The sequence below is a fragment of the Xenopus laevis genome, chromosome 3S (assembly GCF_017654675.1).
Source record: "Xenopus laevis strain J_2021 chromosome 3S, Xenopus_laevis_v10.1, whole genome shotgun sequence".
NCBI classification, from domain to species: domain Eukaryota; kingdom Metazoa; phylum Chordata; class Amphibia; order Anura; family Pipidae; genus Xenopus; species Xenopus laevis.
The window spans coordinates 120855222-120875027 of record NC_054376.1 but is presented as its reverse complement, the minus strand read 5'-3'; the positions used below and the strand labels follow the sequence as shown (position 1 = coordinate 120875027).

The following is a 19806-nucleotide window of genomic DNA, read 5'->3' as shown; positions in this document are numbered from 1 at the left end:
CTCTCCCCTCTCTCTCCATCACGCGGGGGTGGCTGGCTGGCTAGGGTTGCCTAGGGTGCCTGGCTGGCCAGGCCCGGCCCTGATTGTACCCATTTCGCAAGCTTATTGGGGCCCTGACCAAAAGATGGGTATTCATGGGGGCTTGAGTTGAAAAAGCCTGGCAACCATTTTTCCAGAGAATGTCATGGTGTTTGACCGAGTATGAGTTGTAAAGCATGAGTAGTATAACTATGAAGTCTAGGTCATGATATGTCTAGATGTCTCATAAATGCGCTGACATAGTGTAAAATCGTCACTTTTTTAATCCCAAAAAATAACATTAAAATCACACTCACAATGTTGCTGTTAAAATTTTCGCATTAAAACAAAAGTCACCAGTTCGGCATCTGTTGGAGTCACTTAGGCAGCCGGTGTAGATGTTTTTGCCGGCGTCTCGACCGCCTCGTGTATCCCAGTGCGCTCGTGGATGACGTCACATTTTACACTATGTCAGCGCACTGTTTTTAAGCTACAGAGGTTGGAGAGAATTGAGGGGATGACCGTCCAATTATCTTTCTAAACGCCCAAACTTCGTTTAAACGTTCGTGAGTATCCTCACATTAGACTCACCTATTGTGTGAAGTTTAAGCATGGCAAATAGCATATTCTGGAGAAGGCACCTTTTTTAGAAATATTTTAAATCTCACAAAAGGGTGGACTATATCTATGAAAAAATACTACACTATATGAGAATCAATTTCTTGCCCCTTTGTCTGTCTATACCTCGTGCTGGATGAGCGCTGGTTTCCCTTCGTAGCTTTGAATTGGATTCTTGTACAAGTCTGAGGGAGAACAGACATCTTTGGAAACCGGCAGAGGGAGTGAACCACCAAGACCTTTGATATCCTTTATTGTGTTATAGATGTCTCATAAGCTGAATACCTGATATGAAACATCAATTGTAACTGCATTATTATGTGGATTTAATGTAGCAGGATGCTAGGTCCTCTTAGTTAATTTTTAGTTAGAGTATTTTATTAAATAAGCACACATTCAATTTTTTCTAATGGTTTTCATTTTTGGAGGATCAATGCAGTTTGTTAACCAAATCACTCACTAGGGTTCCATTACACACAATGCTGGTCATACAATAAGGCTGGAAAAATTATCTTTATTTGCAGAATGTTAATAAGCTTTAGTCTTTGGGGGTTATGCAATAAACGGCAATAAACTGCGTTCCCCTGCATTGCGCTTTCTTGCGTTCAGCCACAGGGGATCGCAGGAGCAGACACACTCAATTATTGTGAAGGGGGCTGTACTCACACAGACGCATGTATGCACCGAACACAGGTGAAATGCAACATACTGTGTCCCACCTGCGTTTTGTACTTACATGCGCCCTTGTGTAAGCGCCCTTTAACTCAGGTCTTAGAAAAAGATCAGATTAATATTTATGGTAATATTTAATGGTCAGTGGCAGCCGTGGATCACCTGCTTTAAATTAAAGACAGCTTTCCAATGCTCTCAATTAGTCAAATATATGAATTCTATAAAAAAAAAAAAAGGGTTTGACTAGCTGTGTCTTACTCATATTGGCACCTGAAAGAGGGAGAAGCGATTTTCTGCTTCCAAATCTTATATTTCATCCCTTTGTGAAGCTCCAACAAACAACCACTGTAAAGTAACTCGTCCTTTATTTCAGATACCAGCATGCCAGGTGGTTCCACAGAGGGTCGGAAGAGATTCAGTGAAATATTCCGAGCTTTGGATGCACTGGAGATAAGCCTCGGAAATGAGTATGGCTGAGCAGGAGTAAAAAGGGCATGGAGTGGGGCTGGAAGAAGGGTTTAATAGTGTCAATATTGTTTTAACTTTAGTTACTAATTTCAATTATTTTTGGAACAGGACAGTGGATATGTTCTTGAATGATTCAGAGCATTTGGAACCCCATCCAGATGAGGAAGAGGAGTCAATGGTGAGAGAAAGGGCCTGTCGGTTGCTGTGGCAGGAAAAATAGCACTAACTTTGCCCCATTATTTATATATTGTAGGACTAAGCATTCTATGGCTGCTCGATGTTGTTTAAAGGGGATCTCCACCCAAAAACTGTTTTTGCATAATGAAAGAAAATATCATTTGAGGCAATTTTTCGAATTACAGGTATGGGATCTGTTATCCAGAAAGTTCCGAGTTGCGGAAAGGAAAGTCTCCCATAGACTCCATTTTATCCAATCCAAAATCTAATAATCCACATTTTTAAAAATGATTTACTTTTTCTGTGTAATAATAAAACAATACCTTGTACATGATCCAAAAAATATATATAATTAATCCTTATTGGTGGCAAAACCAGCCTATTGGGTTTATTTAATGTTTAAATGATTTTCGAGTAGACTTAAGGTATTAAGATCCAAATTATGGAAAGATCTGTTATCCAGAAAGCCCCAGTACCCGAGCATTCTGGATAACAGGTCCCATACCTGTATTATAAACATAGCTTTCCATAGCAATTCAAGTTCAAACTACTGAAAATATTTAAGTAAAGTTTATTGGAAAGTTGTTTCTTTTTTTTTCATTATACCAAAAAATTAAAAAGAACATCCACTATAAGTACAATTCTCATTAATGCCCCAACAACCAAAGATTTGTCAGGATGGTGATGGCCCTGTGCACTCGCTTGCAATATACAACCAGATCCGCTTGTTTGGGGAGGTCACGAAAAGCCAAATTGGTCTGATCATCGTTGGTGCTATTAGCAATCATCGGATCATCCTTTTGGGGTCTATGGAGACCTGTTGGATGATGCTAATGCTCTCCTGTCCAATTGATATCTGCTTAATTTTCATCCTGATAACAGTCAGGCGGGCCCTTTTGTGACACTTTCGTGATCCCCTTATTGGCCCAATAAGTTGCAGACTCGCTCTAGAGAGACCAATTTATATTTCTGTAAATAGACTTTCCTTTATTTTAATACGACATACTTGGTGCATACAATGGGACTGGTACTTATGAGATTACTCATAAATAATGACATCAGCTTCTGGAGCTACAATAGGGGGCACATTTACTAAGCTCGAGTGAAGGATTCGAATGAAAAAAACTTTGAATTTTGAAGTATTTTTTTGGGTACTTTGACCATCGAATAGGCTACTACGACCTTCGACATCGATTTGAACTAAAAATCGTTTGACTGTTCGACTATCCAACCATTCGTTAGTCGAAGTACTGTCTCTTTAAAAAATACTTTGACTACATACTTCGGCAGTTTAAACCTACCGAGGTACAATGTTAGCCTATGGGGACCTTCCCCATCAGTTTTCTAAGGTTTTTTTGATCAAAGAAAAATCCTTCGATCAATCGATTAAAATCCTTGGATCGATCGTAAAGATTTGCGGTAAATCCTTCGAATTCGATATTCTAGTTCGTAGGATTTTACTTTGAGGGTTGAATTCGAGGGTTTATTAACCCTCGATATTCGACCCTTAGTAAATGTGCCCCTAGCTGTTCCACTTCTACAAACTCCAAGCCTTTTCTGCTAATGCACTTTAGTGATAAAATACCTTACTGTTGGCTACTCACTTCTTCCCCTATATATTATTTTTAAGATATTAATCCCATATTAGGATTTATTATCACATTGATTGAGAGGCAAAGAAACATCTTAAAATTAAACTTTAAAAATGAATATGGATGTAAATGCCTCTCTATAACACTAATGATCCAGGCCTTCAAAGCTGTGCACAGGAGCTGCCAAATTTTGTTAGAAGTGTCAGTGACTCTGCACATGCTCAATGTGCTCTGGGCAGCTGTTAAGAAGTATACATAAACCTGGTTTTCCCTATCTCTAGAATTACTCTAAATAGTGCCCAGAATAACATACCTTTCTCCCTGCATTCAGTTTCATTTCGTTTTTAAATAACAGCAACTGAACTGACGCTCATCTCAGCTACTTTCTAGTCTAGCGTGAAGCTCCACCAATATTCCCTCTAACTCCTTCGCAATATGGTGGGCGCAGGTCAGAATTGATACAAAGTTGTGTGTTTTCAGACAAAATTCTTTGTGCGCACCGCAATTTTGTTGTGTGTTGGCCTCAAACTTTGTGTGTGCACGCAGCTCCGCCATTTTTTGGGAGCTGTCTTTCTCTCTAAGTAAGCATATGCAGTAGACCCCTTTTGGCCAAGTTCAGAATCAAAGAGAGAAGGGGGGCTCAGCAAAGGGGGGGGCAGAGCTTCATGCTAGACTAATAGCTGAGATGAGCTGCAGTTGTACTGCTTGTAATTTAGAAGTTGAATGAGTCTGAATGCAGGAAAAATTGTATGTTATTCTGGGTGCTGTTTTATGGGATTTTTTTAAAGGCTTAATCTTTAAAACCCACATAGCACCTGATTAGTCTTCCCTATTTCTCCAAGTCATTTGCAGGACTTTTAAATAGCTAAAGGGAACCTAAACATGCCAGCTCATACTACTTTATATTGCTGTAATAGAAATATTAATAAACTATTTCTGTCATTGGGCTTTCCCTTCCTTGTTAGACTATGACATACTGGTTACTGATTTGATGGTAAGCATGTAATGTCCCAGCCTTAATTGGGGAATTCTAGCATTGTGCTTTCTGTTCTGTTACACTGTAATATCCATTCACACAACTTTTGTATCTAAAATATGTTTAGTAAGGGTTCATTTTATTTCCGCAGATCAGCACACCGTTGGAGCTATCACGGGCGTCAGTTGATCAAGGAGGTCAGGCTATGTTCAGTAATTACTAAATGTATTATTTTCTAAATACTCATGCTTTACTCCCTATGCAAGTCCAAGGTCATAGTGGCCCTCTCCTATGGCCATAGGCATCCCACCTACCACTCTCTACTCATTCCTAAATTGAAATGGTAAGACAAGGCTGTGTTTTTCATCTACTGCGAGCTGCAGAGTGCAGCCAGATCATGGGCAGAAGTGCTCTCAGAACTAAGAGTTGCTCTCGTACTTCCCTGATTTCTTAGGACAGTGATACGTGACAAGATCAGAAGAGGAGGGAACAGTTTACTCTTATGTGGGCAACTGATCTCTTTCAAATTTTTTCCACTGGCTATAAAATGAATTGGGCAGTGGTAAAACATATGTATCACTTTGTTTTTCCAAAGTCCCCCAAAGTTGACTATAGAGGACACTATAGGGTAGGGGAGATCCCGTACCACATGTGGGGCCCAGTAAAATATATATGTGGGTTGCCTGGCTACTTATTGTTACACCACTAATGGTTACTCTGCTTTTATTTCACCTTGAGAAATAGTGATTGCTAGTAGTAGATCAATCAAAGCCTTTATACACTTGTCTTAGTCTTATCACCTTGTGCTGCTGACCATCTGTAGTTCTGATATAGGAGAGGACTCATTCTGGACCATTCTTAAAAATGTACTCCTATTTTCCATTAAGTAAAAATAAAATTATAAAGGTGGTCATACCTTTAATGTTGCGTTTCTTCACAGTTGAGGAAGCTGATGATATCCTGCTGCACACTGAAGGTGGAGTGGAGTCAGCGCTCAACTATGCAAAGCGTTGGTGCAAATATGTGAGGGAGGTGTTGGGGTATATGGAAAAAAAACTCAACAATGGTATGAACATTTTTAAGATATTTTCTCTCTCTCAAGTACTATTCCCTCCTTCCTCTTTGAAATTTTCACAAACGTATTCACCATTTCAGTCTAGAGCTTCAAAATACTTATTCATTACTGTATAGACATTCCCACCTAGTTTGTGGTCCCCCGTTCACTACTGTATAGCCGTTCCCACCTAGTTTGTGGTCCCCATGTTAAGTCCCCATAGAGAGCATGAGATGTGGATCTGGCATCTTTCTTGGTGATTCTCCCTCTGTGGCATGTCTACAAATGTTCTAAATGTTTTTTGCCCCTCGGTTTGTCCTGTTTCTGCACTCTATTTTTTTATTCGAAATCTCGAATAGAAGCAGGCACTCAAGGGCAAAAACTTCCACCGGGCAGATGTTCCAAAAGTGAAAAAGTTTATTGTGTCAAAACAGCCTGACGCGTTTCGTGTTCCAAACACTTAATCATAGGCCTATGATTAAGTGTTTGGAACATGAAACGCGTCAGGCTGTTTTGACACAATAAACTTTTTCACTTTTGGAACATCTACCTGTGGAAGTTTTTGCCCTTGAGTGCCTGCTTCTATTCGAGATTTCGGTTTATCCGCCCCTTGTGCTGAGGGCCCAGGGCAGTGCACCTTGATGTGGTGAGTAACCATTGTACTACTAAGAGACCCTACTATATAGAAGATTTTGTCTATTTTTTTATTGTTTATTTTGTTGTATTATTATAATTACTACTAATGATTATAATAATAATAGTAGGATACACAGGGAGGCCTTATTTATCAAAGTCCAAAATTTTCTCATTATCTCAATCTAAAAAGTCTGACCAAACTAGAATCCACGATTGGACCTTATTTATTGATAAAAAAAAATCATGATTTAATCGGATCAGGGACAAACACAAAAATGTTTTTCATATGTTTGCCCAAAACATTCTGAAATAGTCTGATTTTCGTTCAGTGCAGACTGAAGAAACCTCAAAATAGGATAGGGACCTCTCCCATTGATTCATATACAACCTCAGCAGGTCTGAGATGCCGGATTTTCCGATTCTAACTTTTTCCATCCTTGGGGTATAATAAAACTCGAAAAATTAAAGTTTTTGTCCGCTAAAAATTCACATTTTATAGTGAAAAAAACCTAAAATTTTTCTAGTTTTTGGCATTATGACTTTAATAAATAACCCCCTGTATGTATGGATACAATGTATGCAATAATTATACAAGCATAGCATATGACAGATTATGAAAAGTCCTTTCTAGCTCTAGTTGGTTTGTTCATTCTCCTGTATGTATTTCTATAAAAATCCAGACTAAATTATATTTTGCTGTTTGTGTAGTATATCATATTGTATCAAATAAATGGCACAGACTCATATCTCATCTCTTTCTCCAGAACTTGAATTTGTTAAGAACACCATTAAACTGGCCGAGTCCACCAGGCTCATCTTCACCCAACAGGTATTTAAGCAGACACCAAAGGGATTGAATTAAGGTGTGGGGGGGGAGGGGTCAATCTACAGAGAATTATGGTTGAAGGAATTTACCATTAATAGCTATAGTTTATCTACATTGTCTATGTTCTAGATAACTTGAGTTTACAAAATATAATATTGTTACTGCAGGCTGGAAGATGTTCTTGTTTGTAGCTGGACACTAAAAGCTGCATCTGTATGTGGAAAGTACATGCTGTAGACATCCAGTGGTCATTTATAAATATTTTAAGATTTCTTTAGACTGAGTTTCTAATTGCTATCCAGTACTCTACCACAAGAGAAAAATCGGCATATTGTGCAAGGCAGAGCTGATCAACTGGAGACCCAGGGTATAGTTCTGGCAGGGATAAGGCACTAGGCCAGGGATCCCCAACCTTTTGAACCTGTGAGCAACATTCAGAAAAAAATAAGTTGGGGAGCAACACTAGCATGAAAAATGTTCTTGCGTTGCCAAGTGCTGTGATTGGCCATTTGGTAGACCCTATGTGGATTGTCAACCTATATTGAGACTCTGCACCTGTTTTTTATACAACCAAAACTTGTTCCTAAGCCAGGAATTAAAAATAAGCTCCTGTATTGAGGCCACTGGGCGCAACAGCCAAGGGGTTGGAGAGCAACATGTTGCTTCGAAGCTACTGGTTGGGGATCACTGCTCTAGGCCATTAGCTGTCCCCAACAGGGCTCTACATATTAGAAAGTCAGGAAAAGTGTGATGAGTATTTTAATTAGCAAAAGCACCTGTCAGCACCCATGCATTATGTTTCCACTCATTGTGTATCTTATTTGGCCTCTCACAGGCATCCATGCCTTTACAATGTGTCCACCTCTTGCTCATGGACCATGAAACCCAGACAGCAAACGCTGCTCATGATACCTTGGCCCAGTTACAGTTGAAGAAATATTGCCAGGTAAAGAGAGAAACCTCTGCATAGGAACCAATCACAGCAGGAAATTTCTATTCAATATTACATTACTATACCTTCCTTTTATGTTGTACTAGTAAACCCACTTAAAGGGCCCTTTTCTAGTCACCGCACTCTTTTTCATGGAGTTTCTTACAACCAAGAGTTTCTCATAAACAAACTATGCAAACGACTTCCCCATAAAACCCTTATTCATTCTACAAAGAGCCTCTTCAAATATTCTTATACACTATACAGGGTCTCTTTATATTATACCCACACATTATGTACAGGGACTTTTTTTCTGGGTGCCATCTATAGTTTGTACATAGTCTCTCATAACCATATACAATAAACACAGGCACAGTAATAAGAGGTGGTCATACAAGGTCCGATAATAGCTTTCCCCGCAGACTGAGTCGGCAGCTTATTGGCCCGTGTATGGGGCCCTCCGATGGGCTTCCCCGATCGATATCTGGCTAAACATCAGCCAGATGTCAATTGGGCAAGACTAAAAATCCCATTGGATCATGGACCACATCTGTTTGTTAATGTGGTCCCGCAATCTGACCACCTGTATGGCCACCTTTACTCAAATCAGTCTACTCAAAATTGGGTAATAGCAACCAATTTGTTTTCATTTGTTCAGAGTCTCTCCATATTATGTTAAGAGACTACCTCATTTGTTCTACATTTAGGGAACGTATACAATAAGCAGAGGCACAGTAACTAAAGGTGGCCATACACGTGCCGATAAAAGCTGCCGACAGACTTAGTCTTAGTCGGCAGCTTATTGGCCCGTGTATGTGACCCTCCAACCATCAGATCGCAGATCGCATCTGTTTGTTGATGCGGTCCCGTGATCCGACCATCCTTACTGCTGCATTATGATCTGATCGTTGGGGCCTAGGGCCCATGATCGGATAGGCCCAATATCGCCCACCTCAGTGTGGGCACATCTGGGAGAGATCTGCTCGTTTGGCGAAATCGATAAATGAGTGGATCTCTACGAGCAGGGCCACCTCCACTCTATTCAGTCTTTCTCAAAATTGGGTAATAGCAAGCAATTTGTTTTCATGTGTACAGAATCTCTCCATATCACTTTAAGGGACTACCTTTTTTGTCCTACATTTAGGGAACTGCAGTAGCACTGCCCACACACACACTAACCCTGTTGGATTCATTTGTCCTTTTACAGTCAAAATTAAAAATCTCTCTTTTTTTTATTTTTCCCACCAGCCACTATCTGCAAAGAAGACAGAAATCGAAAAATGGAGGAAAGAATTTCGGGAGCAGTGGCAGAGAGAGCAGAAACGAATGGTACTAAACTAAATCCTTTGGTAATCTATTGCCTGTGTTCTTAGCCCCTTATATCTTTCTCAAAAAAAATACTTGCATTTTCTTTATAAGCAGGGATAGGTGGTTAGGAAAAGGACATTTGCCCTAGGTAACAACATCAGAGAGAAAAAGACAAAATACATATTATATTGTATATTGTTAGGTATAGGAGAATGTAAACCAGGCACTAATAATTTACTGCTGCTCCCACCATCCAACTGACCCCAATATGGAAGCATTTCGAGCATTTTGTGTTGCAGGAAATCTGTTATTTACATATAAATGTAACTTAAAAACGTTTGGTATATAGAGCTTCTTCAACCTTTTGGTTCCTTTAAACATAATGGGGTAAAATTTAAAAATGCCTCATCCAACTTTTTCCCTATTCTCGCTCTCTCTCTCTCTAGATGGACTCATGTGCAGCACTGCGCAAGTCTCGGCAGCTATATATCCAACGCTGTGAGGACCTAGAAAAGGCAAAGCAACTGAGTGCAAAGATAGAGGAAGAACAGAATGTAAGTGGTCACACAGGAAGTGCAAACAAACTTGTGGAGAAAAGAAGGAAGTCCCGGGACGAGGCCCAGTCCAAGGTGAGTTTAATAATAAAACATTTTGATTAAATATTGGCACATTCAGTATTTTAGAATGAATAAAGGTTGTCTTAAAGGATAACTAAAACTTACACATGTATGTGGCTAAAAATGCCATATTTTATATACTGAACTTATTGCACGAGGCTAAAGTTTCAGCTTGTCAATAGCAGCAATGATCCAGGACTTCAAACTTGTCACAGGGGGTCACCATCTTGGAAAGTGTCTGTGACACTCACATTAGGGTTGCCAAACCGAACAGAAAGAGTGGTCAAATAGATGTGTGTCGCACAGTGTTTTTTAAGCAGTAGTGGTAGAAGAATAAGAAGAGAGTGTAATATTCTTGTTGTGTTTAAGTGCCACGAGAAAGTATTTAAAGGTTTGTGTCATGATTTTTATGGTGTAGTTTTTATTTCTAAATGACACTGTTTACACTGCAAATAATTCACTCTACGATATAAAATGTAATGCATTAAATATAGCACACACTTTAGAATGGAACTGCTTTCTGGCATGCTGTTGTTTTTCCTACTCAATGTAACTGAATATGTTGCAGTGGGACCTGGATTTTACTATTGAGTGTTGTTCTTAGATCTACCAGGCAGCTGTTATCTTGTGTTAGGGAGCTGCTATCTGGTTACCTTCCCATTGTTCTTTTGTTTGGCTGCTGGGGGGGGAAGGGAGGGGGTGATATCACTCCAACTTGCAGTACAGCAGTAAAGAGAGAACATTTATAATTGAAGTCATTTTTTCTAAAATCTCAACTTTCACATATCTGGAATTCTCGAGTGCATAGTCCAGTTTCATTAAGAAATTAATCTTTCAGGCCATAGAAGCGGAGTTGTCATACCGTTCGTGTGTACAGGAGGCCAATGCTCGCTCTCAGCAGCAACAAAAGGTCAAAGAGAGAATTGTATCGCATATTAGGAAGCTGATAACCCAGGGGGACCAAGTACTGAAGGAGGTAAGTGTCCTGGTACAGATAAATACATACATGGGAATTCTACCTGTAAAAAATGTGATAAAGTCACATACATTCATCAATATTTGTGCCATAACATTGTGGTATGTTGTATGTGTGTACTGGCAACAGTCACAGATCAAATGCCCCTGGCACTTAAAGGAAAACTATATCCACAAAATGAACACTTTAGCAACAGATAGTTTACATCATATTAAGTGGCATATTAAATAATCTTATCAAACTGGAATATATATTTAAGTAAATATTGCCCTTTTACATCTCTTGCCTTAAACCACCATTTTGTGATGGTCTGTGTGCTGCCTCAGAGATCACCTGACCAGAAATACTGCAGCTCTGTAACAGGAAGAAGTGTCAAAGCAAAAGACACAACTCTGTCTGTTAATTGGTTCATGTGACCTTTTTTTGTGTGCAATGCGAATCATATAATCCCAGGGGGCGGCCCTTATTTTTTAAAATGGCAGATTTCTATTTATGATTACCCAATGACACATACTACTAAAAAAATGTATATTATTTTGAAAATGTTTTTTTTACATGAAGCAGGGTTTTACATTAGAGCTGTTTATGCAATATCTTTAATAGAGACCTACATTGTTTGAGGGGTATAGTTTTCATTTAAGGGGGGATACATATGGACTTTTTTAGATATAAAAAGAGGGGGTACAGTTCTAAATGAAAATTCTCTGTACCAGGAGATTAGTGAATAAGTAAAATGTCCTCTTGGTGAACACTGTGGTCATCTTTACTATGCACAGGTGACCATGAACCTCTTGCGTATGAAGGAATCCCAGTATGAGGCTATCCCTTGTGGTTATGGAGGTCTGCTGACTACATGTGACCCCTATGAGTCTGGGGCGCGATACCTGCAGTTCATATTGACTCTGCCACGGAAGCACACAGATCCTGAAAAATTCTCTTTCGAAGAGTATATCCCAGCAGGACAAAGGTGACATATCGTAAGAGAGACATACTGTACTATGGACATGTGTGGGGGAAAAAGTTCTCTTGGGCCTAATGGTTTCTTGGATTACTCATGACCCACCAAATTTATGGAAAGGTCTCAAGGAAGAGTAGGCTCTGGAAGAGTTTATCAAGCATTTTGTATACTGTCAATTGGGTGTCAATATCACAGCACTAAATACGTTCTTTGGTGGGTATTGTATGGCATATGAAAGTCTTAATTCCTTCTTTTAAAAGTCTTCCAGACATAATCATAATGTGTCTAAAAAGCCACTTACTCCTTGATGACAACCTTCTTGTTAAATCTAAAAGTCATTCAGGGCACAGTTATCAGTATCTCATACAGGTATGGGAGCTGTTATCCAGAATGCTCAGGACCTGGGGTCTTCCGGATAACAGATCTTTCCGTAATTTGGAAAGTCTACTGGAAAATCCTTTAAACATTAAATAAACCCAATAGGCTGGTTTTGCTTCCAATAAAGATTAATTATATCTTAGTTGGGATCAAGTACAAGGTATTGTTTTATTAGTACAGAGCAAAAGGAAACCAGTTTTTAAAATTTGCATTATTTGGATAAAATGGAGTCTATGAGAGATGGCCATTCTGTAATTCGGCGCCTTCTGGATAACAGGTTTCTGGATAACGGATCCCATACCTGTACTGCCAAACCCCAGTAACATACAGTATTATTTAAAGAATATTATCAGAGGGCACATTTGTACCTAACTATGCTGCCACTGTGAATTATCATGTAGAAAAGTAATACTCGTTATTGGATCAACAGAACACAATTTCCCATGTCAAATAAGGCAACAGAAGTTGAGGGTTATACTATATTATGCACAGATGAAACAGGACTACAGTAATACTCAACCAAATAATAATAATATAAAGTAATCACCAGTCCCTTCTTCCAGGCTAAGATCTGCTATAGCTTTATTGTCTGCCTTTGCTTAGATCACCATCTGTTGGTAGATGGAAGAATGCAGTGCAACTTGTCAGAGTCTCCTCATCTTTGTCTGACCTCAATATAAAGACAGAGGATGGAACATTAAAGGTATCAGCAGGTAAGGTTTGCATTGTCTCTCATTGGATTTTAACGAGAGTACCATGCTTGGTAACTAACACTTAAGGGTTTATTTATCAAAATCTGTTTTTTTTTCTGATTTTTTTTAAAGAAAAAAGTCCAACCAGACTAAAATCCATGATGTGACCTTATTTATTATTTAAAAAGCATGATATAATCAGATCGGGGACAAACCGAATTGTACAAGTTTTTTCCTGAATAGTACCATTTTTTCTGCTTTTTTCCAGATTTTTGGATTTGGACTTTTTCCATTCTTGGGGTATAATAAATCTCGAAAAATTCTTTTTTTTTCCATTTTGCATTTTATAGATTTTTTTTTTGGCATTTGGACTAATAAATAACCCCCTTAATGTATTCAGTGTTGTAGTTCTGTTTCAGTCTTGCACTGGGAGTCCATGTATAGATTCAGATCCTCCCAGACCTCCCAAAGCCACTCACACCTCTAAAAGAAAAGATATTTCTTCTGCCACTGAAAAGAATTGTGTACAGCAGGACAATCAGAGATGTGACATTTTCTCTTTGAAAAGGACATAATGGCAGATACAGTAGTAGCACAGGGCTGTCCTTTGAACTTACCTTGTTCCACTTAGTGGCATATACAATAAACAATATCAAACATATTTTATATTCTTAAATAAAGCAGAGGATTTTCCCAAATCACATTTTGGTCTCCAAGGTTGTTGATAGTAAGGCTATAATTTAAGTGAACAAAAAAAAGGAACAGTAACACTAATAAAATAAAAGTGTTTTAAAGTAATGAAAATATCATGTAGTGTTGCCCTAAATTGGTAAAACTGGTGTGTTTGATTCAGAAACACTACTATAGTTTATATAAATAAGCTGCTGTGTAGCCATTGCAGAACTTGAAATAATACTATATGGCACAGGTTAAATAGTAGATAACTGATTACACAATTATGTTTTACAGAGCTTATCTGATGTGTAACCTGAGCCTTTTCTCCTTTGAATGGCTGCCCCCATGGCTACACAGCAGCTTGTTTATATAAACTATAGTAGTACTTATCTGTTATCTACTGTGTATCCTGTGCTTGAATGGCTGCCCCCATGGCTACACAGCAGCTTGTTTATATAAACTATAGTAGTACTTATCTGTTATCTACTGTGTATCCTGTGCTTGAATGGCTGCCCCCATGGCTACACAGCAGCTTGTTTATATAAACTATAGTAGTACTTATCTGTTATCTACTGTGTATCCTGTGCTTGAATGGCTGCCCCCATGGCTACACAGCAGCTTGTTTATATAAACTATAGTAGTACTTATCTGTTATCTACTGTGTATCCTGTGCTTGAATGGCTGCCCCCATGGCTACACAGCAGCTTGTTTATATAAACTATAGTAGTGTTTCTGAAGCAAACACACCAGTTTTACTAGTGCAGGGCAACACTGCATTATATTTTTATTACTTTAAAACACTTTTATTGTTTGATGTTAAAGGGCTAGTTCCTTTTTAAAACATTTGGTAAAGTGAGTGAAGCTGAAAGTATGGGTCTTCACTGTTAGGGGCAGATTTATCAAGGCTCGAATTTAGAGTTCATGGGAGATTGTAAAAACCAGCCCCCAAGCCCCACCTCAGATCCCGCCCACTCCACACAACAGTTAAAAGACCACACAGACATCAGTGCTAAAAAAAGTAACCCCCCACACACACGTTATAAAAAGCTATTGATGGTCAGGGCCCCCTTATAAGTTAAAAAAAAACTGTGGTGCCAGGGCCCCCTTAAAAGTTTTTTAAAAAATTGGTGGTCAGGGCCCCTCTACAAGTTAAAAAAATAATTGGTGACCAGGGCCACACTATAAGATAAAAAGATAAAAAAAATTGGGCCCCCAAAGAATATTTTTTTTTAAAAAAACATTGGCTCCAGTGCCCCCCTTACAAGTTAAAAAAAATTAGGGCACCAAAAAATATTTTAAAAAAAACATTGGCGCCAGGGCCCCCCTTACAAGTTAAAAAAAATTGGGGCCCCAAAGAATATGTTTTAAAAAAACATTGGTGGCAGGGGCCTATAGAATATGAAAATAATACATTGGTGGCCAGGGGATTAAAAAAAATAAAAAAACACAAATTGGTGTTCAGTAGAATTGAACTCATGGCTTCAGGACTTCAACTTTGCCTCCTTTCGTGACTTTGGGTCTTATTTTCCACTTCAGGAGTTTGGGTTCAGCTATCTTCGTGGTTTTGGCTATTTTTGCCGTTTCGGGAGTTCGGTTTCGGTTGTTTTCATGACTTCGGGTCTTTTCGCTGCTTTTGGAGTTATTCTTCGGCTATTTTCGTGGCTTCGGCTATTTTCGGGACTTCAGTTGTTCGGCTTCTCTGCACTTCCGTATTTCGGCTGTTCAGGACTTCGGAAATTGCCGCAGGCTTCGGCGCTGTCAAGGGGGGCCCGGTTTTTTCGAAAAAGCAGCACTGCTAGGCCCCCCTTCAGGCCCGGGACACTTGTACCCCCTGTCCCCCCCCGATGGCGGCCCTGAATGTATTATATAATATAATATACAGTATTTATATTAATGTTCATAGTTCATAATTTTTTACTTGTCCTTTTTAAGGGGAAAGGGGTTCATGGGGCAGCAAAATTCCCAGCAGTGATTCAGAGAGCATGGGTGCTACCAGCGACTACAGATCCCAAGAGTCTTTAAGCGACAGCCCAGGTAACAGCCTCTCTTCATACCCCTTTGTTAATGCTAAATTAGAATTATCTGCAGCAACCAAGCAGATCTTCTAAATTGTATTAAATCTTAAGGTGACTTTGCTAGAAGAATACCTAAAGCTTCCTCCACTGGTACGATGTCTTCAGATGATCTAGATGAAAGAGATTCTTTCAATGCAGAGGATGTTGGTGAGTATGGTGTCCTTAAAATTCCATCTTGCAGGATCTTCATTAATATTGTATATTGTAACACACTTAATTTTCCATTTTCATTCAGATTCAACAGATGCCAGTTCTGAAAATGGTTTGCCACTGCAGAGTATGGAGAGGCTGGGGGTTCTGTCACTGGCTGCTCAAAGTCACCGTCTTAAGAGGACGAGAGTCCCCAGCAAGTGCAGGGAGTGTGAGAACTTTCTGGTTTCTGGTGTGGAGTGTGAGGAGGTGAGAAAGCATTTAGAGTCTCTGTTCATATAGAATGTGGGTCATTTAATAAAAGACTTATGCACTGGAGATAATGTGTAGGTAAATGTAGGTGTGGGTTGTGGTCCAGTTCTAGTACTGGTCTGGTGTTTGTTCTACTGCTCCTGAATCAGCTTCTCTACTTTCTAACCTTCACAAGCCCTTAAAATCACTTCCCAATTACTTCAGAGCAGGTAGTGGATTGTGTTGTAGGTAAAGTTTTTACAGGTTGATTAGAGCCATGAATGTCTCTTCTTATTGTGTGTTTGTTGCAGTGCTTACTGACATGCCACAGAAAGTGCTTGGAAGGCCTACTTATAAAGTGCGGTCATCGGAAGCTTCCCCCTAAAGTTCCCCTGTTTGGAGTAGACTTCAGCCAATTTCCTCGGTACTTTCCAGAAGAGGTTCCTTTCATCATTGTTAGATGTACTGCAGAAATTGAACAACGGGCACTGGGACAACAGGTAAACAGGCTTGTACTTCAGCTCTCTCATATTTTCTTTGCTCTATACTAGTGTTATTGTGAGTGTTATGTGTCAAGCCAACCTTTATAGTTCAATATTTGGTCAGGATTCCCCCTTTCTACTTCTTCCTCCACCTTTTCGCTGATCCATCCCCAGAATGCATCTTATATCAACCACTTTGTAAGTGTTTCATTGTTATTTACTTTTCTCATTTGTTGATTCCTAACTCCATAACTTCCTATACCCCTATCTTTAAGGGTTTGTATCGTATCAGTGGAGCCAAAGCCCGGGTGGAGAAGCTTCTGCAGGCATTTGAGAATGGGAGAGATCTGGTGGACCTTTCAGGCCATTCACCACATGATATCACAAGCTCACTCAAGCATTTTCTAAAGGAGGTATTCTTTGTTTATCAGAGCACAAGTCACATGACTGGAGGCAACTGGGAAATTGACAATATATCTAGCCCCATGTCAGATTTCAAAATTGAATATAACAAAATCTGTTTGCTCTTTTGAAAAATGGATTTCAGTGCAAAATTCTGCTAGAGCAGTGCTATTAACTGATGCGTTTTGAAAAAAACATGTTTTCCCATGACAGTATCCCTTTAAGGTAAAGCACTGCATATCTTGTTGGCATTATATTAATAAATGATGATGATAAGTAAAAAAAAAAAAACACAAATAATGAAAAATGAAAACCAACTGCAAATTGTCTCAGAATGTCCATCTCTACATCATACTAACAGTTAATACGAAAGTGAGCAACCCCTTTAATTGACATGGATGGTATAAGACTTGGTATATGAATTTTGCTTTCTCTATGGGAATCGTACATGTGGCTGAGAGCTTTGGGAGCACATTTAGTAAGGTAAGACAGAGACAGTAGTTATTAACAAATGTGATTTTAATTCTTTCAGCTCCCAGACTCAGTTGTCCCTTATCAACTTTATGAGCAATTCATGACTTTTTCAAGAGACTACCTGGAAGACACAAAGAAGAATGAAGCTGGCCACGATGCTATTCATCAAATGAAGAATCTTCTATGCAGGATGCCTTACAGTAACTACAACACACTTCGTCATCTCACAGCTCATCTGTACAGGTGAGAGTCAAGAAAGAATAGTTATAAACCCAGTACCATTATACAATAAGTAGGGATTTAGTTCCAGTCGTTGTCCTTACAAGATCTTTATGGGTTAACCAGTTCAGCTCCCTTGAGACATGCCTTACACATTTAGATGATGATCCATCTTTTTCTTTCCTTCCTGTTCTACATTTCAGAGTTTCAGAGAGGTTTGAGGATAACAAGATGAACCCTAATAATCTGGGGATAATCTTTGGACCAACTCTGATTCGTCCATTGCCTGGTCAGGACATATCAGTGAACTGTCTGATTGACACTGGTTACCAATCCCAGGCAGTAGAATTCCTTATAAACAACTATGAGAAGATCTTTGGGATGGATGACTTGCCCTCTGCCAGACCCCAGAATTCAGAGGAGGAAAGAGCAGAAGTGGAAAGAGCAGAAGATTTAAGAGGGTCCTTTGCCATTAAGGTAGCATGTATGTTGGCAGAAACCTACCTGATGTTTCATCTGTACTGCAGTACAGAAATAGCATCAGGTAGGTTTTTGGGCCAATACCACAGCTGATAACTGATAATATATTTATTTGAACCATTTTTCTTCTTCTAGTTTCTTATCAATTGAAGTTTTTTATCTTTGATCTGTCCCTCAGGGTGTAACAGAGACTTCATCAGACAGGCGTGTATCAGGTATGGTTTTTTAATCCCAATAGTTTTATCTTTTGCATAAAAGTAGTGTTGGGCGGATTTGTCCCGTTGTCCCGAAAAATTTCTCGAAACGCATTGAAGTCAATAGGCGCTAAAATTATTTTGACGCACGTCAATTTTCAAGCCCCCGACAATGTTTATACGTGCGCCTATTTTGTCCAAATGCATTAAAGTCAATGGGTGTCCGAATAAATTTGATGCACAACCATTTTTATGCGTGTGACTATTCTGACACGCGGCAGAAATTTTGGATGGGGTGGATTTATCACTTGCGAATTTTCACCGCAGTTTTGCAAATTTAATCAATGGCGGCAAAACACAGTAATTCGCGCCTGCTGAATTTATTTGCCCATCACTGCATACAAGTAAATAAAGTGCTTTGCCTTCAGGGAACCTTTCCAGAACAGTACAGCTCAACAACAGGCAACTGTACTAAAGTATCTGGTTGTTACTGGTCAGCAGTGTTCAATCAAGTCAGTGTTGACCCATTTAGCATTCTAGGCCTTCTGAGTAGGGAGGACAGTAGAAGAGGCAAAACAAGAAAGAAGTAAAATAAAGATTAGGAGGAAAAAAGAATATAATAATGAGATAAGATGCTATGAATGTAGGGGGAGGGAGTTAAATATGTTGGAGAGGGGCTATCCCACTTAACTACTCATGTTCTGTAGCACAAGCTAAGGCAGGTTTTATTCTTTATGTAGGTCCTCCATAGTAGTAATGCATTCCCTTCTCTGATCTCTAATCAGATGGTGACAGATTCCAACAAGAGGTGAAAGAAGACCAAGAAGTAGAAAATTCCATTGCCAGAGAAGCTTATGGAACAGTCCAAGACTAAAGGAGCAGAAACTTGTGGAGAACCTGAGGATGAAGAAGGATAAAGTCCAGGGCCATCCCTGTCTTTAGATTGGGTTGTTTCAACAGACTGGATAGATAATTCTGGGAGATGAAGTTTATCATGCATTGAGGGGTCAATTGCTGGACAGCCCTGCTCTGTATTTAGATGTGTGTATATATCTTCATGAGGGAATTGAGAACAAAACAAGCCCCTTCTATGAATTATAGTTTATTTTTGTAAAGTATCAGAGTTCAGCCCCATGGGAATGCACTATGGAACCAAAGAGATTATTATGATTATGTAATAAAAGGCACTAAATCTGTCCAGTGGCAGTAATCCGTATCAACCAATCAGCAGGTAGCATTTACTAGTCACCTGTTTAAATGCAAGAATCTTATTGGTTGTCATAGGTTACTGCTCCTGGGCAAACTTAGTACCTTATATTACATATGGGGGTATGACTCCTAGCTGTGTGGCTGTTGCACTTATCCAGATTCTCTACAGTATTTTCTCATTTGTAAATCAATGAAAATAATATTGCTATTCTATCTTAAATATATAAATAAAATAATACATGAGTCAGACACCTGCCATGGAATGAAGGATAGGAACAAAGGAAATCTGTCCTAAACAGCCAAGCATAATACATGTAT

The 19806-nt window shown here is 39.1% G+C and overlaps 1 protein-coding gene across 3 annotated transcripts in view; it reads left to right on the top strand.

The window, feature by feature from the left end:
* gmip.S (GEM interacting protein S homeolog) overlaps nucleotides 1-19253 on the top strand; it is a 31646-nt gene extending 12393 nt beyond the window's left edge. For 2 of the 3 annotated variants that reach the window (XM_041588835.1, XM_041588837.1), the window contains 20 exons: nucleotides 1682-1775; nucleotides 1885-1954; nucleotides 4673-4718; nucleotides 5462-5587; nucleotides 6976-7040; nucleotides 7873-7983; nucleotides 9217-9297; nucleotides 9723-9905; nucleotides 10732-10869; nucleotides 11646-11836; nucleotides 12809-12918; nucleotides 15505-15606; nucleotides 15699-15794; nucleotides 15883-16046; nucleotides 16340-16528; nucleotides 16786-16923; nucleotides 17445-17629; nucleotides 17809-18082; nucleotides 18264-18300; nucleotides 19065-19253. In XM_041588835.1, the coding sequence (XP_041444769.1) occupies nucleotides 1682-1775; nucleotides 1885-1954; nucleotides 4673-4718; nucleotides 5462-5587; nucleotides 6976-7040; nucleotides 7873-7983; nucleotides 9217-9297; nucleotides 9723-9905; nucleotides 10732-10869; nucleotides 11646-11836; nucleotides 12809-12918; nucleotides 15505-15606; nucleotides 15699-15794; nucleotides 15883-16046; nucleotides 16340-16528; nucleotides 16786-16923; nucleotides 17445-17629; nucleotides 17809-18082; nucleotides 18264-18300; nucleotides 19065-19153 (2489 nt within the window). In that variant the 3' untranslated portion in view covers nucleotides 19154-19253. Of the gene's footprint in view, nucleotides 1-1681; nucleotides 1776-1884; nucleotides 1955-4672; nucleotides 4719-5461; nucleotides 5588-6975; nucleotides 7041-7872; nucleotides 7984-9216; nucleotides 9298-9722; nucleotides 9906-10731; nucleotides 10870-11645; nucleotides 11837-12808; nucleotides 12919-15504; nucleotides 15607-15698; nucleotides 15795-15882; nucleotides 16047-16339; nucleotides 16529-16785; nucleotides 16924-17444; nucleotides 17630-17808; nucleotides 18150-18263; nucleotides 18301-19064 lie in introns of all 3 variants that reach the window. The other variant, XM_041588836.1, reaches the window with a different exon arrangement.
* The last annotated feature ends 553 nt before the right edge of the window (nucleotides 19254-19806 follow it).